Raw genomic sequence first — 24,327 nt, 5'->3', positions numbered from 1 at the left:
ACCATGCCTAATATCAATCTAGACTTGTTGCAGTGTGCAACAAGTGTCTCATAGCAGTCGGCGAGTAAACGCACAGAGTAGCAACTTTCAACACACAAATGTATCTAATATGATAAACAGCGCTGCTTTAACCCATATACCCTTGACCGGAAGAACCAGAAGCTGTGACTGTGACATAATAACATGATTTCTAACCGAGTCCCATCTCGATTCTTTTCCACCAGCTGAAGACGTGAAGACAACACCTCCCATGATTCAGCGAAATCAAGACGTCATCAAGCTACGCATTCGTTTTGAATAAGCGACCTCTAGCGGTGAAAATGTACATATTATGCCTTTAAGTTGAAGTACTAAATAACTACTACTAAAAGCTAAATAGAAATATTTAAAAACAAAACAAAATAAATAAATAAAATAGTAAAAGCACATAAAATTACAAAAATGTACACTAAAATAAAAAAAATGAAACTATAAAAGCTAATTTAAAATATTAATAAATATTAATAAAATATTAATAAATTAATAAATATTAATAATCTTTAAAAGATTAAAGATTAAATTACATTTTTACTATAATAAGATATATATTTTTCCTATAAATTCAATGGCATATTTCAAAAATAAAAAACTAAAATAAAACAAAAACTAAAAAAATAAATTATATACTTAATATTACAAATAAAAAAATTTAAATTATTAAAAAATAATTATATTGCAATTATAAATCATCATGGCAGTGCTTACATTTTCACTGTGAGATATATAATTTACTAATAAATTCAGTGCAGTATTTAAAATTAAATATAAAAAGAAAATTAAATATAAAAAAATTAAAATTCATATCATTAGTACTAGATCTGGTACTAATTTAAAAGTTCTTAATTTTTTACTATGATATTATGAAATATATAATTTACCAATATATGAAGAGCAGTATTTCAAACGCATACGATTCATTTTTTTCTGTTTAACGCATTAAAAATATTTAACGCAATTAATGCAGTATCTATTTTTTTCCATCATACATTAGCTAGCATTACATTATATGATCACGCTATCCTTCATTCAAGTGCAATTAAATCTTTCAAGCGTGATAAGATGCAAAAAAAAAAAAAGGAACTTAAATCTGTACTTGCGCAAGAAAAAGAGAAAATCACTCACTGCTCTTGACTTCTGTAGCTTTAATAAGGATTAATCTATATTTAATTTATAATTTCTGCTGTGAAGACAGTAATGTGTTTGATAAATTATTTAAATTTCTGTATATTTCCTACCTGTTAGATCACATATTGAAAAAAATACTGTCTTTATGTTTCTACATTATTTGGAGATTAAATGTGAAATTATTACAATATAAAATATATTAAAAACTTTAAATGTTAAGTGTGATTAATTGTGATTAATTACAAAAAAAATGTTTGATTAATTACTTAAATGTTTTGAATCAATTGACAGCACTAATATTTATATATTTATAGTAGTATATGTATTTAATAACCGTTTCATTTTAAAAGGATTTTAGCAGAACTGTAAATCAGCACTGTATGTTGTTCTGCTGTGACATGCACAGGTTTTTGAGTGACTTTCATCATGGAAGCTCTCAAATGAACAGACGTTAGCGCTGACGCTGGCTGCTTTTACCTTGTGTGCCGCGCCGCCGTGGATGATGGACTTGATGAAGATGCCCAGGTCTTCTCCGGTCTCTAGGGACTTGTTACCCTTCAGACTGACCCCCAGACCAGCTGAGCCGGAGTCGTTCAAAGGAACTTCAAACATCAGCTGCTCTCGCCCGTCCTCAGCCAGCAGTGGACCTGACGGCTCTCCTTTCTGCAAATAACACACACTTAGGTCAGCATCTCAGCTAACTGATAAATTTAAGCATTTACTCCAGTGCAACATCTTGCCGCATTGAGTACAACTGTAAGTGGATTACAGGACATGCAATTTTTGCTTGCGTTTACAAACTACAAAATGATTGTCAGTGGCAATCGACATATGTCACAGATGCCGTCGATAGAGTTTAACTCGTATTGAACCTGGAACACTCCAATAAGATAATGGATGTGGTGAGATGAAGGTACACTAGTGTTTAAAAGGTCGGTATGATTTGTTAAAATGTTTTTAATAGAAGTCTCTTCTGCTCACCAAGGCTGCATTTATTTGATAAAAAAAACAGTAAAAACAGTAATATTGTGTAATAGAATTGCCATTTAAAGTAACTGTTTATTATTTGAATATATTTTACACTTGTAATTTATTCCTGTGATCAAAGCTGAATTTCCAGCATCATTACTCCAGTCTTCAGTGTCACATGATCCTTCAGAAATCATCTTAATATGCTGATTTGAACAGTTTTGCACAGTTTTTGAACAATTTGAACAGAGAACAGTTGTGCTGCTTCATATATATATATATATATATATATATATATATATATATATATATATATATATATATACACATTTAATTGATGAATAAAAAGTTCAAAAGAACAGCATTTATTTGTAATCGAAATCTTTTGTAACATTATACATGTCTTTACTGTCACTTCTGATCAATTTAATGGATTAAAGGGGTCCTTGATTAGGATTAGCACTTTTTTAACTTTAGTTAGTGTGTAATGTTGCTGTTTGAGCATAAACAACATCTGTCACGATGCACAAAGTTCAATGCAAAGGGAGATATTTTCTCTTACAGAAATCGCTTTTTAAGGACTACAACAAACGGCTGGTAGGGACTACAATGAGCTTTTTCTCAGGTTAGTGACATCACAAACCCTAAAATTTACATAAACCCCGCCCCCGAAAACACACAACAAATGGGGTGAGGCCATGTTGGGCTGCTTTAGAGAAGAGGAAGAGTTGTTGTAGTAGAGTGTTGTTGTCATGCCGTCATTTTACGCCGGACTTGCACAAAATGATGGATTTGCACAAAAGATGAACATGACGGCCCATGCTAGTGGATGAGTTTTATCAACTCCACAGCAACTACATAAATTTATCCACTAACCATTCAGAAACATCCAGTCGTGAGATTCTCCAGCTTTGTTGTTGTTGAGCTGTTAAAGCTCCGCCCTCTTCTGGAAAGGGGGCCGGGAGCAGAAGCTCATTTGCATTTAAAGGGACACTCACAAAAACGGTGTGTTTTTGCTCACACACAAATAGGGGCAAATTTGACAAGCTATAATAAATGATCTGTGGAGTATTTTGAGCTGAAACTTCACAGACACATTCTGGGGACACCAGAGACTTATATTACATCTTGTAAAAGGGGCATTATAGGTCCCATTTATAGGTCCCATTTTATTTTAGTGATGGATAAAATAAAGGCAGATGTACACATGACCAAATGGATGAGGACGGAATAATGATGGATGAATATATAAAGTAGGGTTTGGACAGAATGAACGCATGTCTAATGGTGAAACACACTGGGGGTCGTTTGACTTGAACGTGAAATAGTAAAAGCATGAGAACGTGCCAGATCAAAAGGAAACACAATAAGCTTTTGTCAGCGATTCATTCAGGAGGGCGGGGGTTGGGGAGCGACATCATTTAAGACTAATAACTCATTATTGAACACACTTACTCACAGCCACCCACACATTTCACCTCTCTTTCTGCTTTTTTTTTTTGGTGTGCAAAAAATCATATCAAAGAGATCAAGGGTGTCAGTGCCATGGCCTTTGACCCGTTCTCCACATCATTTCCTTTTTTCACTCCACTCTCGTATCAATAAAACCTAGCAAAAAGGCCTAGAATAAAGTGCAATGGCTAAAAGCGGCCAAAATCCTTCTGGAAACCACATTAAATAACAGCATTAGCCTGTTGCTAAGCTGCTGTGGAAATGGGCCAGGGGAAAAAAGAAACAAAAATGACTTTGTAGAAGCACAAAGTTGGGCAAAAAGCATTAAGCAAGAGCTAACGATGAAAAATAGGAGGGCCAATGGGGCAAAGCTTCAAGTAGTCCTTTTAGCGTGTCCTTTTACTGATGATAATGTGTCGTACATGGCCTGAGGCGCACGACAAATCAGAGTTTTAGCACACAATAAAAGGCCTGTTTGTAAGTGAGGTCAAACTTTGGTCCCAGAGAGAATATCAGATTGTCTGATGTCTCCTCACACAAGAAGGGAGATGCCGCTTCGGTGGTCCTATCAACACTCGAGACACAGACTTCACATGAAGACCTCCTGAAGGCAAATACACACTCATATGCTCTCAAACACACCATGTGATGAACTATTTTAACTGAAGTACATGAGTAAAAGCTGGGAAAACGGTCAGTGAAAAGGCGGATCCATGTTGGAAATAAGTGGAGCGATGTAAACACGGCATCGACTCGACACATAAAACAGGCCTATGGGTAATGCAAATATAAAAAACACATATTTGGACGACTATATTTTAATAACAATATTATTAGTAGTATTAAAAGTAATTAATATGAACGATAATATAAGTATTTTGTTAATATTAATATCACTTATCAATTGATAAGTATTAACAAATTAATATTAACTGATAATATTAATACATATATCAACACTAATGATTAATATTAACAGGATATTACATGTGATAATAATAGGAATTAATTTTAGTATTAAAAACAATTAATACTGATATTAACTGGTAACATTAATACATGTTATTATTATCAATACTATTTAATATGTATTAACCATAAATTAATATTAGGCTAATAGTAACTGATATTATTATTATTATTATTATTATTATTATTATTATTAATTAAAATGATTATTAATAATAATAAATATAAAAAATAAAGAATTATTAATATTATTATTATTATTATCAACATTAGCAATTAATATTAATTTGAAATTATATATTATTTTAATAAGATATTACATTTGATACTAATAGGAATTAATGTTAGTGTTAAAACAATTAATATGGATATTAATTGACAACATTAATTCATGTTATTAATGTCAATATTATTTATTAAGTATTATAAATAAATTAATATTAGGCTTAAGGTAATTAATATAATAATAATAATAATAATAATAATAATAAATAAATTATATATATATATATATATATATATATATATATATATATATATATATATATATATATATCTCAAAACTAAACAATCAATTATTATTAAAAAGACTCAACATTAGTAATTAATATAAAATATTTACATATTCTTATAGGACTTGATTTCAGTATTAATAGTCATTAATATTAATATTATATTAATATTAATATTAATATTAATAAATATTGATATTAACAATTAATATTAATAATATTCTAGGAGAAATATTCTAGGCAATATTGATCATTAACAATGAAAAATAACCGAGATATCCTGAGCTACAACATTTTCCTAATTGTGATATATACAGCATTTTGTGAGGAAGACTTTGTGTCATTTACACAAAAATAATCCACGGGAAATGTGTTTTGATGCCTCTGGCTAGAAGTCAATGCACCTTAACCCAGATATTGAACTAAATTAGAATTGATGTCAGAAGGCCATCTGCTATTACATGAAAGCATCTACACTTTTTATATTACTCACAGCTTTAAAAAAACATCCATTGGTTTTGGAAAGAAGTGGCCGTGACCCAAATAACAAATATAATTAAATAGGCCATGACAAAGCAGAACACATCCTGTGTGTGGGAAGAGCAGTTATTACTACGGCCATCTCAAGGACATCTACATGCTCCACCAGCCCTGTGGCCGACCTCTCTTCCTCTGAGTACAACTGTGTGCAATGTGCTGTGTGACCCCTCCATCCTCACAGAAAACCTGTCTGAATCAAAGGGTGGAGAACGGCTCAAACACCAAACTCTACCGTCTACATAGTGATTGTAAATTGGTTACAAAAAATAAATATTCAGCTTTTACAATAAATATCCAGAGGGAAAATCATGATATAGAGGTGGTATTAGATGCAATATAGCAGTCCAAATAAAAAGACATTTCTCTTGAATGTAAGTGTACTTTGTCTAGTGGAATACCAAAAATATCACTAAATATAGTCATTTTATAATTCTGTTAAATTCATTTTTGCAGTGCATGCCCATGTCTAGTGGGCACAAAAGAACGTAACATTGCAATTTCATTTGATGTTTGGCTGATTTATTGCTGCTGGCTATCAGGTATAATTATTAAGCAGCTGAAGACTTTAATTCCACCTACTGCATTCATTTAATCTCAATGCACGTGACAAACTGATGCAAATTTCAGGCCTGAAAATGTAGAATGCGACTGTTACTCCTGTAAGACTAATGCCGAACTGTCTGGACTGAGAAAGGGCTACTCGTTGAGAAAACAAAGGAAATTAACATTCAAACTCTCTCTTGCAAAATTAGCATCCCCATTTGAGACGTAATCACACTGAGTCGATCACACCTCAGCAATGCCTTAATCTACATCTCCCTTCCTTCACCCCCTCTTCTCTCTACATGCAAAGATGACCTGAAATTCACCCAAAATCTATATGGTTTAATGTGAACAGTTATCATACAACATTACACATGTTTGGTCTCAGTGCGACTGGTACAAAGGTCTCATTCCCACAGAAGTAAACCAGAAGGTAATAAAGGTTTAAAGATTTTAGAGTTATTTTTCCCCCTGTAGTGGGTGTGACCACCTTCACCAGGTCTTTCATGCAAATGCACTTCTGTCCCTAAAAGGTGTAAACTACTCAGTCTGGGACCCTGATTAATGCAAATTCCCATTGTGAAGTCATGTTTCCATTTGAAAGAAGTTTCTGTCTTGGTCTGAGTATTTAAAGAGATGTTGCAGGAGACTCGGGGCTCGATCCTGTGCAGATGAGCCCACATTGCTGAGTGTCCTTCAGACATTTTTCTAATGTCAGGTATTCATCTTTTACTCTGTTTCTGAGCATCTGATGTTTGTATTGATCATCTTTGAGATGATTATGTAATTGGCATGACACATTTACCTGACTAATACATTGTTACATTTGACTTTATTCTGACTTACTCTGAAATTATTGGCTCTAGTAGATTACGTTAAGTCCATAACCCCACAAATCTACGCTCAGGTTAGTAACGGACTAAAGTACAGTTTAGGTGGAGCAGTGGGGCACACCAGCTGATATTTTAGAGCCCCGACTAGCACATTGGCATTAGTTAAGTATACTTAGACTGTGTAGGCTAATAATGGGTTTTTCCTTTTAGAGCAACAGAGTGTTGCTAGATCAATCTAAACAGGATGGGCCTCAACCTCTGGTTATGGTGAGATTATTCTAACTAAGTGTCTGTGGGTAAACCACTGTGTGATTATGTAAAGTTACCACTAGAGGAAGCTAAATTGGTCAGCCTGATTTTATGGTAATGGTCGTGACCCCTAGTTAAAAGTAATCTTACCTTAATTCGGTGTGTTCAGATCTATGGGGACTAAATAAACGTATTCTAGAATGAGCAAAGTGGGAACGGCCTCTAGAATATTAGTCATCGCCTCTGTCTAATGACCAAGACTGACGAGAGTGTGTGTATGAGATCGTATGCCCGGCCGGTGCGAGACTCAAAGCGTTATAGGAATCCGAATGAACGAGTACAATAAGAGTAAAGAGTTAAATAGAGTAATCAAATGTATAGCTAAATTATTATACAAATGACCAATAATCAGTAGATATTCTAAACCAAATTCGATGGAGTCAGATAAAAGATTACTTGGAATTAAACTACTTTGCCACACTGAAAAGACCGAACGCGCAAGAAACCTTCCCCGCCCGGTGGGAAACCGCCATTGGGCCGATTGGGCGGGCCTTACACTCCCATAATTAACTGAAGTGTATGTGAACATAACAGTACTAAAGGATTAGTTCAGAATTCAAATTTCCTGATAATTTACTCACCCCCATTTCATCCAAGATGTTTATGTCTTTCTTTCTTCAGTCGAAAAGAAATTAAGGTTTTTGAGGAAAACATTCCAGGATTTTTCTCCATATAGTGGACTTCACTGGGGTTCAGTGAAGTGCAGTTTCAGTGCAGCTTCAAAGAGCTCTACTTGATTCTAACAGAGGAATAAGTGTCTTATCTAGCGAAACGATTGGTCATTTTCTACAAAAAAAAAAAAGAAAGAAAGAAAAAAAAAAAAAAATTATATACTTTTTGACCACAAATGCTCGTCTTGCACTGCTCTGTGATGTGCCACACATTATGTAATCATGTTGGAAAGGTCACGCGTGACGTAGGCGGAAGTACCGATCTAGTGTCTACAAAGAGAACATGCAAAGACTAAGACAAACGGCCTTTACAAAAAAAAAAGATAAAACAACAATATTGGATGATTGTGAAGTTGGAGGAGAAAATTAGTTTTTCGCCCTACCGCAGTACTTCCGCCAACGTCATGCGTGACCTTTCCAACATGATTATGTAATGTGTGGCACATCACAGAGCAGTGCAAGATGAGCATTTGTGGTTAAAAGTATATACATTGTTTGTTTGTTTTAGAAAATGACCAATCGTTTCTCTAGATAAGACTCTAATTCCTCGTCTGTGATCATGTAGAGCTCTTTGAAGCTGCACTGAAACTGACATTTGAACCCCAGTGAAGTCCATTATATGGAGAAAAAACCTGGAATGCTTTCTGCAAAAACCTTAATTTTCAAATTCAAATGCATTCATATGCATATACACACATATACACATTAGGGATGTGCCTGAAGCCAAATACTATGGTTGGAAAAGAAAATGACATATTCTTCGGAGCCGCTAAAGGGACACAGTGATGGGAAAAAAACAAAACAAGACTCTGTGTATATGGAGCGACGGTGCTGACCGCACATTAATCAGATATTGGATGCTCAGTATCTGTAGAGCATCAAATCCTCCAAAATCATCCTGTCAGTCATCTCTCCTTACCATCTTCATTTTCAAATGAAATCTGATGTACTGTAATGTAACCAACTACCACAACATGCCTAACCATGTCCCTATAAGGGCTCTGTACTCATACATGCGTTACCCATGCCTTTCCAAATTCGGATTTAGGCTTCCTAATACACATACACTAACAAAACATTACTAAAAATTACCATATTTTTGGGCATATGCTATGGTATTCTTTCAAATACCTTGGTTGATCAGCTAAAAACCATCCTAAACTACCGTGAGATGATTTTAGCTGGATTTTCCAGCAGGGCCGGACGTTTTGGCGACACACTCCTGCATCCAGGATATCCAGTCACCAACACATCAGCACTGTGACTAGATCCCAAAAGGATTGATTCAGAAAAACAAGGCTTTAACTCTGTCAACGGTCTCTAAATACGAGTCACGCCGACTGATCCATCTCCAAACGGACACCATTCTAGCTGCTAACAGGATGGACATTTATGGTGTCGCACATTTCCTGTCTAAAGATCTGCTGGATTCAATGTTATAAAAGACGCTTTCTTTTTGCTAATGAATGATCATTAGCCAAATGTGCCTTTGTGAATTAAGATGGTATATTTTGTGCTGACAGTGGGTGGTTAAAGAAACTGACGAATACTGTATGAAGGTGGGTGTTTATGGATGGTATTTCAGGTTTGGATGCATTCATTGGTTGGAATGAAATATAAATACACGCAGAGAGACGCACACACAGACTCATATCCTCTAAAAAGGCAGATGGTGAAATCTACTCAACACTGTCATTATATCTTTTCATACTCTTCCATTCTCTGAAAAAAATATTTCTCCCGAGTGTGTCATTTTTCCTTTTGCCTGCCGTCGCATTTCTGCCATAATTTACCCTGGCTAAGCAGTGGCACAGCTAACCCACTTTGAATTTGAATAGGGTGGAAAAATGGAGGAGGTTTTTCTCTGTGAATAGATACTGCAGAGCAGCTCTTTATGACGTTTTTTTGTGCCTAACAAGAATTAATGGTCCAATAATAGTCAGTGTCAATGACATACAGCTGCTGTTCTTCAACAGATCTGGGACAGCGGAGATTTAACAAAGTACAAAGCTAAATCCATAAATAAACCCCAAATTTAACGTTAAAAATAATACAAATTCTCAGACATCTAATTGAGGAAGTAATTCATGAGAAAATGATTGAATGTAAGAACTGTTATGAATTATTTGGCAGCCCACATATAACACAAGTGACCCGTTTAAACCCCAAGCCTTTGATAAGCAGACACTAGAGTGTAAATGAACTGAGGATAGACAGAGACACAATGAAGGGATGTGGACTTTCTTCCTGCGATGAGGGATCTAGAGGCGCCACAAGTGTGGTTTTACTCGCTGTTTGGACTGTAACGGCGTCTGATGTTTAGAAGAAAAATAAAGATGCTTTGAAAGGGGTCAGCGAAACAACACGCCCCACGTTTAACATCTGGGAAAAAAGATGGACGAGCGTTGGCACAAGGCTTCCTGTTAAACTGCTGTGTCGTGTACACAACTTCCTGTCACAAGCTGATTTGACAAATTTAGTATAAAAGAGGGGACTGCTGGGGTTATCATCCATTGGGTAAAAAAGAAAAAAATGATCAAGCATATATATAGAGCATAGTATATTATGCAAATTATCATTAGAGCTTTCAAAATTAAATATTTAATTGATTAATAAAATGAATGAAAAAAAATATTTTATGCAATTAAAATCAGCATCTGTTTTTCACCCATCATCCTTTAGCTAGCGCTACATTATGATCATGCTATCATTCATTCAAGTGCTATTAAACCATTCAAGCGCAACAAGACATAAAAAATAACTTAAATCTGTACTCGCACACTGTCTGTGAGAATCTCCAGTAGGCTTGGGTATTGAGTATCGAGTATCGATTGGAACCGGGACTAGCTTTGCGATTTTCCCGGAATCGTTCAAAAGTTTACATTTCGATTCCTAGTTTCGATTCACAGTCCACCGACTGGAAGACTGAACACCAACGAAGAAAGCGTCCACCGGAAGTGTTGGCATAACCGAGCGAGTCGGACATGGATAGCGTGCGTCGGCGGTCCAAAGTGTGGCTTCACTTTTCTAAACAGAACAAAATCTCTGCAAAATGCAACATTTGCGGCAAGATTGTTTCGTGCATAGGAGGGTGCACGTCGAACATGATAAAGCACCTCAGAGCAGTGGCGTACCGCATGTCTGTGAGGCCCCCCCGCAAAGAATGAGATGGGCCCCTCCCACAAGCAGTGATGTCATGTATTAAAATTTGTTGTGCACCTGAGTCCGTCTCAACCACAGTTTACAAAAACTGATTTAACAGTGAATCATGATTGAACAGTGATTCATTTGATGTTATTATTGAATAATATTATATATGCTATATAGCCTAGGCTATATGTTTAGTGATTTTGATATCGCAGACTAAAATACCGGCAGGAATAAATATTTAGGCTAATTTCCTCATTAAAACCAAAGGTGTTCATCAGTGATTGTACATCAAGAGCAAGGACACGTTGTGTGCATTTTGTTTTGTGCTTTTACCAGAACAAAACGCTCAATTGTCTGTTGCATGAGAACTGATAACAGCAGCAACGAGCACTGGCCAGGATTTCAGAAACAACACACTCCAGCGGATAGATCGCCTCTTATTTAACACAGACCTACAAATTTCTTATCGAATGGAGATGTTTCTTTCTTTTAGGTACAATTATTCGCTGAGTTTAAGTTCACTTTTGAGACGTTTCAGAAAGATTCTTGCAGAGAGACATGCTGAAAGCGCACCCTGTTTTTTATTTATTTTATTTTACAAAAGCACAAGGTTTTGTTGTTATTGTGAGCGTACACAAATAAAAGTAGACCATTTGTAGTCTTGCACTAATCTAGGCAATCGCCAAAAATGACGGAAGGCCTGTTTTAAGTTGTTTCAGCTGTCATGAGGAAAAAATCCATCACAACGCGCCGGCGCATTCGTCGGCCAGAGGGATAAAAATAGCCAATTTAGTTTCATATTTATATTTAAATATTGGGCTATAGCCTAATATTATTATTATTTTTTAAATTTCACCTATGTTTTGATTATGAAAAGTGAACATCATGACGGATGCGCGATGTCAGGAGACATGCAGCGAGTTTGACCACTTCGTTAAGTTTTGTTTTATAGTAAGTCTTTCTTTAAAGTGAATTTCGTTTTGTAGAAATTGTATCTTAATTTCAATCAATGTTTCATCAGCCAATTGCCTGTATTTAATAAATAGGAAGAAAACCAAGAACGTCGGGTGTGGAATGGATTGAAGTGCGTAACAAACGAACCCATGTTTCTGCGGCCTTTGAATAAGGCTGAAGCAAAAGACGTCTTTTTGTTTTTATTAAATTTCTTTATTACTTTATTACATGTCTTTATTACTTAATTAACTGATAAGATATTTTTGGTCTAACAATATATTTTAGCTGGTCTAAATTCTAAGTTAGACACAAATTTGCGTATAGGCTATATAAGGTTCCCTTCTAGACAAGCGCGTAAATTGCTGTTTCGGTCACAAATTTTCAGTAATTTCGATCGGTGCATCAAATGATATAGGCCTAAACTTAATAAAAATAAATTAATAAAATGAATAAATTCATAACTAAATTCAAGTTCATACATTTGATATTTATATAGTTGAAAACAGCCCTGTGAGAAATTCATAGTAAAGTTCATAAAAAGTAAAAAGTTCATAGAATTAAAATTGATGGAGAAGGTCAGACTATTTCCTTCAGAAAGACCGTTGGTTACCTAGCTCATTTAAAATATCCTAAACTTTTTTGACTCTGCCTCTTAAAAAAAGAATCGGAATCGAGAATCATTAGGAACCGGAATCGAAACAAGGAATCGAAATTGGAATCGGAATCGTTCAAATTCAAACGATACCCAACCCTAATCTCCAGTTTGTGTGACAGAAACACACGACTCGCGCGCACAGAAAGCTGCTTCAGACAGCACGCCGGCCGCATTGAGTTCTCTGCCATGCTTGAAAGGACAAAAAACACACAAAAGTATGCCAAAATCCCAGCTTTGTGAAGTATCTTCATAAGCAAAGTCTTAAATGACCGTAAAGAGCTGTAAGAACACCTGATGTGTCAGATCATGTGCTTCAGATCTTAAAGTGACAGCAGCCTAATAAACCTGCTGCTGTGATGTCTGTCATTAATATTAATCAAAGATCAAAAGACAAAGAGGAAATCACTCATTGCTCTTGACTGAATAACTTTTGTAGCTTTAATAAGGATTAATCTATATTTAATTTATAATTTCTGCAGTGAAGTCTGTGAAGTGTTTGATAACTTTATTCAATTTCTGTAATTTTCTACCTGTTAGATCACATATTTAAAATATAGTCTTTCTGTTGTTTTTAGATTAATTTGGAGATTAAATGTGAAATTATAATACAATATAAAAATATTTTAAAAACTTTCATGTCAGGAGTGATTAATCGCGATTAATTACTGGAAAATGTGTGATTAATTAGTTCATTTTTTTTAATCGATGGACAGTATATATGTATATATATATATATGTATATATTTTCTAAATAATATATAAAGTTTATTGCAAAATATGCATGCAAATATTTCATGCTCATTATTTAATTATTTAAGCTCGATTCCATCATTTGTGGAGTGGGCGTTCCCTGCAAGTTCATTTAGCGTGATTTGCTCACTGCAACTCTGGTGGAATTTTCTTTACAGCATCATTATTTTATGGATTTAGACTTGATCAAAAGCATATACCAGCGATTAACAACCAACTCACAGTAGGTCTGTCAAAATGTTTATAAGTTATTGTTAAAAATTAATTTCCCTATGGGAAAAAAATGAATAGAGTTTTTAATTCCGGAACCCGACTGTTGCACTCTATAATCTTACCAGTTCTCTGGGCAAAAACTCCTCTTGTCTTCCAACTATCATAGACACAGTCTCTCCCAGTTTGGTGCTTCGCAGCATAGCCACCAGTTCCTCTTGTGTGCGTCCTGTGATGTCCACTCCATTTATCTAGAGAAGGAGAAAAAGCTATTTCCTGTAACCGTCAAACAGAGCACATAATTTTCATTTAAAATTTGACGAAATGGAAAACATGCCAGTATCAATTCCGTCTCTTGGCCAGGTGCAATACAAGACAGACAAGCGGCCTAATTACATCAAAACGAATTCTGCATTCTGAAACAATATATTTAAATTGCATTTAAAACAATACCTTTTAAATGCATGACTGGTGGGGAAGGAATAGCATAATTTAAATGTTCCATAAATAAGCTCTGATTTTGCATTTGCTAGGTTGCGCTCTCATGATTGCACTGACGCAGGAAGCATTTAATACCTCCAGGATACGGTCTCCAGACTTGAGCCGTCCGTCTTTTACGGCAGCTCCGCGGGGCAGAATGCTCTTGACCATAATGGGTCCTGGACCATGAAGGGACGAGTCTCTGGTTACCACGGTGAAACCGAGACCCTCCGTGCCTGCAGATAGAAGGCGGCCAGAAACATTAAACATGTATTTAATGACCCAGTGAACCAGAGAAACAGACAAATGGTCTTGTTCCATTTTCACCAGTGTTGCATTTTCAACAGTGTGGAAAACAAAAGCCACGCTAACTTCTGAACATATTTTACTCTGCAGTATGATATAACATTCTTCAAAGGTTCCAGTAATAAAGAAAATGTGTTCGCATCTACACACAGCTAAACTCACTGTAGTACCAATTTTCAATCCATGTTGGAAAAAGTACATAATTGTTCCGCTTATATCCCTTCTACAAAGTCCTAAAGACTTACTAACATCCTAAAGCTTTGTTCACGCTAAGGAACATCACTGAATTTTTGCCATGCAATGAGAACATTTTGTAAACTTAAATGAAAGATGTGACATTGTACAACACAAACTTCAAAAGACAAAACTGACAAATTAGATTGGCTAGTTTTAATGGGAATGGCTAAGAATGTTTAAAGATATGAAAGAGAACTTGGAAAAACGTGTGTCCAAAATTGATTTTGTTCAAATGTTTATAATATAATGTCACATGCATGTCTGACAATATATACCTGATGCCAACGATTTAAAGGCTTGTTAGAAAAATTAGAATTCTTCAATTCAAAGTTTTCTAAATTAAAGACTTGTTTAAAAGTCCTTCACACTGCAACTGAAAAGAAAGAAACCACAGTGTATTTTGTCTAATATTATAGCATTCATTTTCAGTTTCTGTTACTAATACACTTCATAAAAGCCAACATCAACAGAGTGTCACTATTATCACTGAAATCTAGCAAGGTAGTGGATAACGGCAAAAACTGTATCAAGCTCATCCGATCTAAGATCAGGTCAAAAGGTCAATGGTACGCTGATGAAGGCTTTCAAGCACTCTAGACTGATAACCTGTGTTTAAGCTGTCGGTTTCTCTCCGTCTCCACCCCTGCACGTTGATAAATGTTTCCTTACGGGGATTAGACAGCTCTGCACTTTAATTTCACACGTGAACACATCTACAGGAGATGGGAGATGCAGAGAGCAGGATACAGGATGAGGAGAGAGAGAGAAATGGAGTGAAAGAAGAGCCATAGAAACAATGACAAAGGGTGTGGTCTGAAAAAAAAAATGATTAGAGGAAGTGGAAGCACTGGAAGAGGGGAAGAAGAAAAAAGATGGACGAGTGACTCTCACCAAACCATGTCAGGGTCGCATTTTAAAAACAATCACAAAATCAAGAGAAAAAATACATTTTTATATTTCATGTATAAGTATTACTATTACTATTAATTGCATTCATATCTTTATATTTTTAATTATTTTTATATTCATAATGTAATTATTAGAAACTTTATTTTTTTACCATTTAAAAAAATACTACAAAATACTAGTAAAAACATGGTTGGTTGGTTGTGGTTGTAGTTGGTTGGTTGGTTGGTTGTGGTTGGGGTTACTGGTTGGTTGGTTGGTTGGTTGGTTGGTTGTTTGTTTGTTTGGTTGTTTGGTTGGCTGGGGTTGGTTGGTTGGTTGGTTGGTTGGTTGGTTGGTTGGTTGGTTGGTTGGTTGGTTGGTTGGTTGGTTGGTTGGTTGGTTGGTTGGTTGGTTGGGGTTGGCTGGTTGGTTGGTTGGTTGGTTGGTTGGTTGGTTGGTTGGTTGGGGTTGGTTGGGGTTGGTTATGGTTGGTTGTGAGTGGTTGGTTGGTTGGTTGGTTGGTTGGTTGGTTGGTTGTTTGGGGTTGGTTGGTTGGGGTTGGTTGTTTGGTTGGTTGGTTGGGGTTGGTTGGTTGGTAGGTTATGGTTGGTTGTGGGTGGTTGGTTGGTTGGTTGGTTGGTTGGTTGGTTGGGGTTGGTTATGGTTGGTTGTGGGTGGTTGGTTATTTGTGGTTGGTTGGTTATGGTTGGTTGTGGGTGGTTGGTTGGTTGGTTGGTTGGTTGGTTGGTTGGTTGGTTGGTTGGTTGGCTGGTTGGTTGGTTGGTTATGGTTGGTTGGTTGGTTGGTTGGTTGGGGTTGGTTATGGTTGGTTGTGGGTGGTTGGTTGTTTGTGGGTGGTTGGTTGGGGTTGGTTGGTTGGGGTTGGTTATGGTTGGTTGGTTGATTGGTTGGTTGGTTGGTTGGGGTTGGTTAGGGTTGGTTGTGGGTGGTTGGTTGTTTGTGGGTGGTTGGTTGGGGTTGGTTGGTTGGGGTTGGTTATGGTTGGTTGGTTGATTGGTTGGTTGGTTGGTTGGTTGGTTGGTTGGTTGGTTGGTTGGTTGGTTGGTTGGTTGGTTGGTTGGTTGGTTGGTTGGTTGGTTGGTTGGTTGTGGTTGGTTGGTTGGTTGGTTGGTTGGTTGGTTGGTTGGTTGGTTATGGTTGGTTGTGGGTGGTTGGTTGGTTGGTTGGTTGGTTGGTTGGTTGGTTGGTTGGGGTTGGTTATGGTTGGTTGTGGGTGGTTGGTTGGTTGGTTGGTTGGTTGGTTGGTTGGTTGGTTGGTTGGTTGGTTGGTTGGTTGGGGTTGGTTATGGTTGGTTGTGAGTGGTTGGTTGGTTGGGGTTGGTTGGTTGGTTGGTTGGTTGGTTGGTTGGTTGGTTGGTTGGGGTTGGTTGGTTGTGGGTGGTTGGTTGGTTGGTTGGTTGGTTGGGGTTGGTTGGTTGTGGGTGGTTGGTTGGTTGGTTGGTTGGGGTTGGTTATGGTTGGTTGTGGGTGGTTGGTTGGTTGTTTGTGGGTGGTTGGTTGGGGTTGGTTGGTTGGGGTTGGTTATGGTTGGTTGGTTGGTTGGTTGGTTGGTTGGTTGGTTGGTTGGTTGGTTGGTTGGTTGTGGTTGGTTGGTTGGTTGTGGTTGGTTGGTTGGTTGGTTGTGGGTGGTTGGTTGGTTGGTTGGTTGGTTGGTTGGTTGGTTGGTTGGTTATGGTTGGTTGTGGGTGGTTGGTTGGTTGGTTGGTTGGTTGGTTGGTTGGTTGGTTGGTTGGTTGGTTGGGGTTGGTTGGGGTTGGTTATGGTTGGTTGTGGGTGGTTGGTTGGTTGGTTGGTTGGTTGGTTGGTTGGTTGGTTGGTTGGTTGGTTGTGGTTGGTTGGTTGTGGTTGGTTGGTTGTGGTTGGTTGTGGTTGGTTGGTTGGTTGGTTGGTTGGTTGGTTGGTTGGTTGGTTGGTTGGTTGGTTGGTTGGTTGGTTGGTTGGTTATGGTAGGTTGTGGGTGGTTGGTTGGTTGGTTGGTTATGGTTGGTTGTGGTTGGTTGGTTGGTTGGTTGGTTGGTTGGTTGGTTGGTTGGTTGGTTGTGGTTGGTTGTGGTTAGTTGGTTGGTTGTGGTTGGTTGGTTGGTTGGTTGGGTGGTTGGGTTGGTTGGTTGTAAAATAAATTAAAGGCAGTACACTACCAAATAGTGTTATTAATATATAAATACAATCTTAAATCTTTAACACAATATATTAATAATCTTTTACATTATTAGTTTATTGTACTGGTACTGATATTGTGTTGGTAATGAGAATGATATTTTCTTGCAAACAAGCTTATTCGTCATGAAATGTCACAATGTAAGTCTTAAATTTGTATGAATAAAATGTAATTATATAAGAAATAAAAGTAATTTATTTATTTCTTCCCTTTGATTTTGGGGTGAAGTATGACCTGGACATGTTACCGACAGGTTTCATGAGATTCACAAAGAAATGCAATAAGAGAAGAAAAAATGAGGCTTAAAGAATCATGCTACGATAGTGATTCCCTCGAGTCTCTCGTCTGAAGGGGCACGTGAGATTATTGAAGCTCAGAATTGCTCTGTCTCTCTCACACACACACTTGAGGGAGAGATGTCATCGAGGATAGCGGCCAATCCAGCATACTAAAGATGGCAAATGATGAAATCTCAAGTCCCAGAAGAGCACCTGACATTAAAGTTTTAAACAATAGCAGCTGTCAATCAGCTGAGAGGAGCGATAAAGACAGAGAGGTGAGGAAAAAAGGAAGAAGAACAAGTACAGACGTTGCTATGCAGCAGTTTTGACATGGGTTAAATTACAGGGCTCATAACGGCACCTTCTGGTCAACTGGATGGAGTTTGACTATTCAAGCTCAAAATCAACATGAAATGGTATTGAAAAGCCATTTTACTTCAACAATGTGGAATATTTTTGAGTAAAAAAAAATATATAGAAGAATGACTGTTGCCCTTTTTAATTCACCTGGGAATTGATCAGATGAAAAGTGGAAAAAATTTGATTTGACTTCCAGCTTACCTTTCTTCAAATCGATCTTCATTTTCTTCCCAGGCTTTTTGTTGATCATATCAACCACCGTGGCAAGGGCCGGGGTTTTTTGGGGGGCGGGGCTCTCACTACGATCTTTCAGGGTGGGTGATGCGCTGATGGGAGGAGAAGGCGTATATCTGCGATGATTTGATTCCACGGGGGTGTGTCTTGCAGGTCGAAGCTCCTCCTCCTTAAGGGGCGGGGTTTGTGAGGCAGGGGGCTCTGGGGATGGCGTTGACGCATTACTCGGACGGAGTTTATGGACCAAGAAAGGACTCTTGACTTTAGGGACCACAGTGGTTGGTTCGGTGTTGTTGAAAAGCTGCCCGATGAGGCTCTTTTCGTAGCGGAGCTTATTGGCAACAGGAAGCACCTCCAAACGTACAGTGGAAGAGGACATGGCTTGGCGAAACACCTCTTGAGACCTGGAACATCAAGAGAGAAACCTTGTCTTACTGTTCTGTAGTGCACATTTGTAGAATATAAAGACATTCCTTCGGTGCTTCAAAGATTCAGAAGAGCTCTAGACTCAACAACCTCCTTAATTAGCACCATTCAAGAGCTGTTTCACTCAAGAACTTCCAGTGGGAATCACTTCTCAACGTTTCCATCTTTTTTCATAACTCCCTGGAATTTACCCTGCCACTATAGACTAGAGTGATTATGTTAAAATAAGATAAAAATGTGGTGCATTGCAGATTACATTACAGTTACGCAACAGCTTATTTATTCCATATTGTGACTTACATCCAAGTGAAAAAGGTTATTGAAAGTGAAATAATTGAAGGATGGGGAATATCGGTTGGCAGTATAGCAAAAATTTCACCACTTTTTTTTATCTTAAAATCTTTTTTAATCTTTTTTATCTTATCTTATCACGATTTTGTTTCATGTTCGTTTTACTTTTTCTTTTTTCAAACTCATTTTTTAATAGAAACAGCACGTCCTGACGGATATACCCCAAAACAAGCAAACGTGTGCAAATGCAAGAAACCGTTAAAAGAAATTAAAAAATAATAATAAAAAAAAAACAGATCTTCACATTTTTAAATCAAGTACAGAAATGAGACAACAACAGTAGATTTATAGGTTTACATGTAATTGTATGCACATGTCTACCCTCTCCTATGAGGTTTGTTAATCATCGTTGTGAAATATTCTTAAAATTGGACTGTATCTTGCCTCAAAAATAGTCAACTGAAGTCTGAACCACTGTAGTTACACTGACTATTTTAACAATGTCTTTACTACCTTTCTGGGCCTTGAAAGTGGTAAATACCTTGCTGTCTATGGGAGGGTCAGAAAGCTCTCGGATTTTATCAAAAATATCTTAAATTGTGTTCATAAGATGAAAGAAAGTCTTACAGGTTTGGAACGACATAAGTCTGAGTAATTAATGACAGAATTTTCATTTTTGGGTGAACTATCCCCTTTAACATTAATGACTGACAGTAGTAGGTTTATTAGGCTGCTGTCACTTTAAGACAGATACACATGCGTATAATAATATGAATGTGCACACACTAGCACAATACTACAATCTCACTTCAAAGGTAGCTCGTGGAGACATTTTAATCATTCACAATTTGAAATCATGATATCGCACACCCCTAGTGGGGACACAATTCATGTTGCGTTAAATGTGTTGAGCAAACTTTTCAGAGTTCAGTTCAGGACGCCGCTGGAGAAGTAAAATTGACTTGCTTGACTGCAGTCTTTTTTCTTTTGTACTTCAAAACCTTTAACTCTCATACCCATTTCTCTAACTCTTCCTCTAATAGTGCCACTTCGTTTAATCTGTCACCCTTTTGAAGACTGTCCAATACCCTTGATGCCACTTAATAGGGCAATTCCACACTTGCGGCAAGAGAAGATCATTTTCTTTTGTTGTGTTAAAGTTACAGCACTAAAACTCTGCAAGAGAGGAAAATTAGATGATAGATTATATAGATAGATAGATAGATAGATAGACAGACAGACAGACAGGTGAGAGAACATTGTGCTTGGTATGTTTTTCATCTTCAAACCAAACTTGGGTCTTCAGATAACAAAGTTTAAATCCCGCCTGGCTAGAGCGCTTCCCATAATGTTTACGCATTAGGTCAGTAGGCAGAGAGTAGGCGGTCTTTTGCGGCTGTTCGCAGGCATTCAACCACATGAGTGTCTGTCTACACTACGAAAGCAATCCGGTCGAATGCACTGAAAGTGGTTGAAAGTGGACAAGCTCAAAACGTTTTACACCCCATTTACACTTGTATTTAGCGTCATCCACTTGTGATCCAATCGACCAAAACCCTTCTTAATATCAGGTGGAAAACAGGGCCATAGGTAGATAATGAGGATGACAAAAGGTTTGCACGCTATGAGCGTGTAGGACACAGAACAATCGCATGAAAGTGAAAATAATACAAAAGATGGATAATAAAAGAAGGGAATGAAGTAGAGAGAAAGAGAGGGGGTGGATGATTAGTAATCCACATGACGACAATGAAAGTGTGACAGATGAAAGAGTCAGACACTCACTGAGCGAAGGACTTGTCTATTAACTCGATGTCATTGATCAGCACAATGCACTCGTCCTCTTGAAAGATCCTCTCTCGTTCAGAGCGGCTGTTCTCCTCGATGGATCGGATATGTAGACCCAGAGTCCTGATGACACATGCACAAACAGATTTCAGACAGAAGAGCATGATTTGAGACAAAAAACGTATGATATTATTAGTTGTATATACAGTCAAACCAAAATTTATTCAGACACCTTGAACATTTCATTCATTAATACACTTTATTCACTATAGTTTAAAAAAATGGTAATAAAATATGACAAGATCTGACTGTATCAGAAAAAAATAATCTTAATTATGTCAGATAACACTTAAGCAAAACATTGTCAGGTCAAAATGTCTGAATAATTTCTGGTTCCAAATTTTTATCAATTTTACTGGTATTCCACTGTATGAAGAATTTTTGGGTATAATATGTAACAGTTTACTTTATTTTGCTATCCTCACTTACATAAATGAACTGTAGTGTCCTGCACCCACTAGTAAAAATATATAAAAAATATCAAAAAAGTCTGAATAATTTTTGGTTTCTCGTATTGAACTTTTCTGAGTTACCCAAATGCTCTCAAGTTGAGCATTCCAAAATAAAATAAAATAAAATAAAATAAAATAATAAAATAAAATAAAATAAAATAAAATAAAATAAAATAAAATAAAATAAAATAAAATAAAATAAAATAAAATAAAATAAAATAAAATAAAATAAAATAAAATAAAATAAAATAAAATAAAATAAAATAAAATAGTAAATCCTCCTGGACATACGTCCAGTATTTACCACGAAAGTGTAGGATAATCTCATCTGGTGAAATATGGAATGACACACCAGGAACAGCATTTTAATGCTTTTTCCTGATTTTGTTTTAATTATTTTAATGAAAATATCAATCATATTCTAGGAACTTTCTCTGAATTAGCTCTCAATACAAAATACTTCTCTAGTCAACCATTTCAATGATCAAATCTGTTACTACTAGAAAAATGAAGAAGTAAATACAGGATTTAATTTGCTGTTACTTCCTTTGGGGTTTCCTTTGAGACACAACCCAAAGAGTAGTTCACCAGTTCACCGGACAGGTTTGACCACCTACAGAGAGAGAGTCTATTTCCATCCGGAGCTCAACAGGGCGCACAGACCCCAACAACAGGAAACATGTCACCGTCCACCCAGGGAGGACTTCCTGTCATGCAACACGTGTGTGTCCTTGCCCTGAGCACTTAACTTTTGACCTGTTCATGCAGTCTGAAAGAGCCATTCACCTAGCTACTTCCTGTAAGTGTGTGAGTGTGTGATTATGGGTGAATATGAATGGGACACTGCTGACTAACTATACTGAGACTGAGTTATGCATGCATGTCCTAAATAGCATTTATAATAATCATGAACGTGTGTGTGTGTGTGTGTGTGTGTGTGTGTGTGTGTGTGTGTGTGTGTGTGTGTGTGTGTGTGTGTGTGTGTGTTTTACCTTCCACTCAGTGAGGAGCAGTATGATATGACTTTGATTCCCAGAGGCCCAAGGTCTCCAGAAATCTCCACCGTCCGTGTGAGACTGCTGCAGTAAGGAAAAACAATGGTCCCGGTGGTTAGTGGTTACATTTTTCTTACCAGAAAAAAAGGAAAACAACATCAACAAACTGAAAAATATATTTTGGAAGTGGAAACTTTCAGTGGAATGCAATTACATTAGAAGAACAAGAGTCACATGTCAAAATGACAAGCCAAATAACCATTACGGTAGGAACTGTCTTGGATATCAATGGAGTACTCCCCCTGTCACCTGCATCATTTCCTCAGGTCGAGAGCTCTCGAAAAGTCTGTAGCATTATAGCATTCAATCAGTCTCCTCTGAGCGTGCACTTACATTGAAACACAAACAAATACACACAGAATACACTAGATCTTCACGTATACTAAAGTAAATCTGAGTGATGCTTGATCATGCAAAACACCACCACAATACTTTTTGATGGATGGATGGATGGATGGATGGATGGATGGATGGAATGCGTTCGGCGTTCCTATAACTAAAATCCCAGTTCCTAGTACTGTCATGGTAGTAATATGTATATGAAACGCACATTTGCAATGCATTGGACCAGCATCTGTGTACTTGCGGTTGAGTACGTTTCTGGCCTACAGCAGTCCGTCCATTTAAGACACAAACCCACACAAACAAAAAAGCAAAAGTATTCACCAGCTACTTTGTACTCTTGACGACACACGCAGCAAATCCATTTGCTGTTTATGTCCTGCGGGATGACATTAATGACCAAACAAATGAGCCGAAAGCCAGCGGAGTCACTGCCATTCAGTGTGTCTGAGATGAGAGCTGGAGGCAAAGGTGTCTACCTGCATCTCTCACCACAATAAAGACAGAACAGAGGAAAAGATGAGAGGAAGAGAGAGAATGTGAACTCTTCCATCTTTGTCCAAAAAAAAAAAAGTCTTTTCTGGAAGATTCAGACAAGCAAAACAATCACAGTTACTTACTAACTGAAATGTTTTATCATATTAAAGGGGTGGTTGATTATGATTTCTTTTTTTTTTTTTTTACTTTAGTTAGTGTGTAATGTTGCTGTTTGATCATAAACAACATCTGCAAAGTTACGACACTCAAAGTTCAATGCAAAGGGAGATATTTTCTTTTACAGAAATCACTTTTTAAGCACTATAATGAGCTTTTTCCTGGGTTGGTGACATCACAAACCCCAAAATTGACATGGGAACACACAACAAAGGTGGTGAGGCCATTTTGGGCTGCTTTAGAGAAGAGGAAGAGTTGTTGTAGTAGAGTGTTGTTACCATGCCGTCATTTTAACTCAAGATTCTCTAATGAACAGAATGTTCAAAAGAACAGCATTTACTGTATATGAAACAGAAATCTTTTGTAATCATTTTAAAATGTCTTTTTTCTGACACTTTTGATCAATTTTATGCATCTTTCCTGTATATAACTAATAATTACATTTATTCTGACATTGCATGAGCACATCGCCAGATATCATTGAACACATACATTTAGCTGTATTCTTTATTCTGAGTTATTTCTGAATTTCAGATACACAGGCCCTTATAAAAATTGTCAGACAGGACATTCTTGTATAAGTGGGCGCCATAATAAACTACTATGTGACTCA

The 24,327-nt window shown here is 36.9% G+C and overlaps 1 protein-coding gene across 3 annotated transcripts in view; it reads right to left on the bottom strand.

The window, feature by feature from the left end:
* Nucleotides 1-24,327, bottom strand: part of pard3ba (par-3 family cell polarity regulator beta a) — a 228,417-nt gene that overhangs the window by 98,512 nt on the left and 105,578 nt on the right. For all 3 annotated transcript variants that reach the window (XM_048198008.1, XM_048198006.1, XM_048198007.1), the window contains 6 exons: nucleotides 22,656-22,742; nucleotides 21,149-21,274; nucleotides 18,614-19,050; nucleotides 14,258-14,397; nucleotides 13,807-13,932; nucleotides 1,642-1,827 (listed from right to left, as the gene is read on the bottom strand). In XM_048198008.1, coding sequence (XP_048053965.1) covers nucleotides 1,642-1,827; nucleotides 13,807-13,932; nucleotides 14,258-14,397; nucleotides 18,614-19,050; nucleotides 21,149-21,274; nucleotides 22,656-22,742 — 1,102 coding nt within the window. The remainder of the gene's footprint in view (nucleotides 1-1,641; nucleotides 1,828-13,806; nucleotides 13,933-14,257; nucleotides 14,398-18,613; nucleotides 19,051-21,148; nucleotides 21,275-22,655; nucleotides 22,743-24,327) is intronic.

The sequence above is a fragment of the Megalobrama amblycephala genome, linkage group LG7 (genome assembly GCF_018812025.1).
Source record: "Megalobrama amblycephala isolate DHTTF-2021 linkage group LG7, ASM1881202v1, whole genome shotgun sequence".
In the NCBI taxonomy this organism is placed as follows: domain Eukaryota; kingdom Metazoa; phylum Chordata; class Actinopteri; order Cypriniformes; family Xenocyprididae; genus Megalobrama; species Megalobrama amblycephala.
This window is presented reverse-complemented; position numbering and strand designations above follow the sequence as displayed.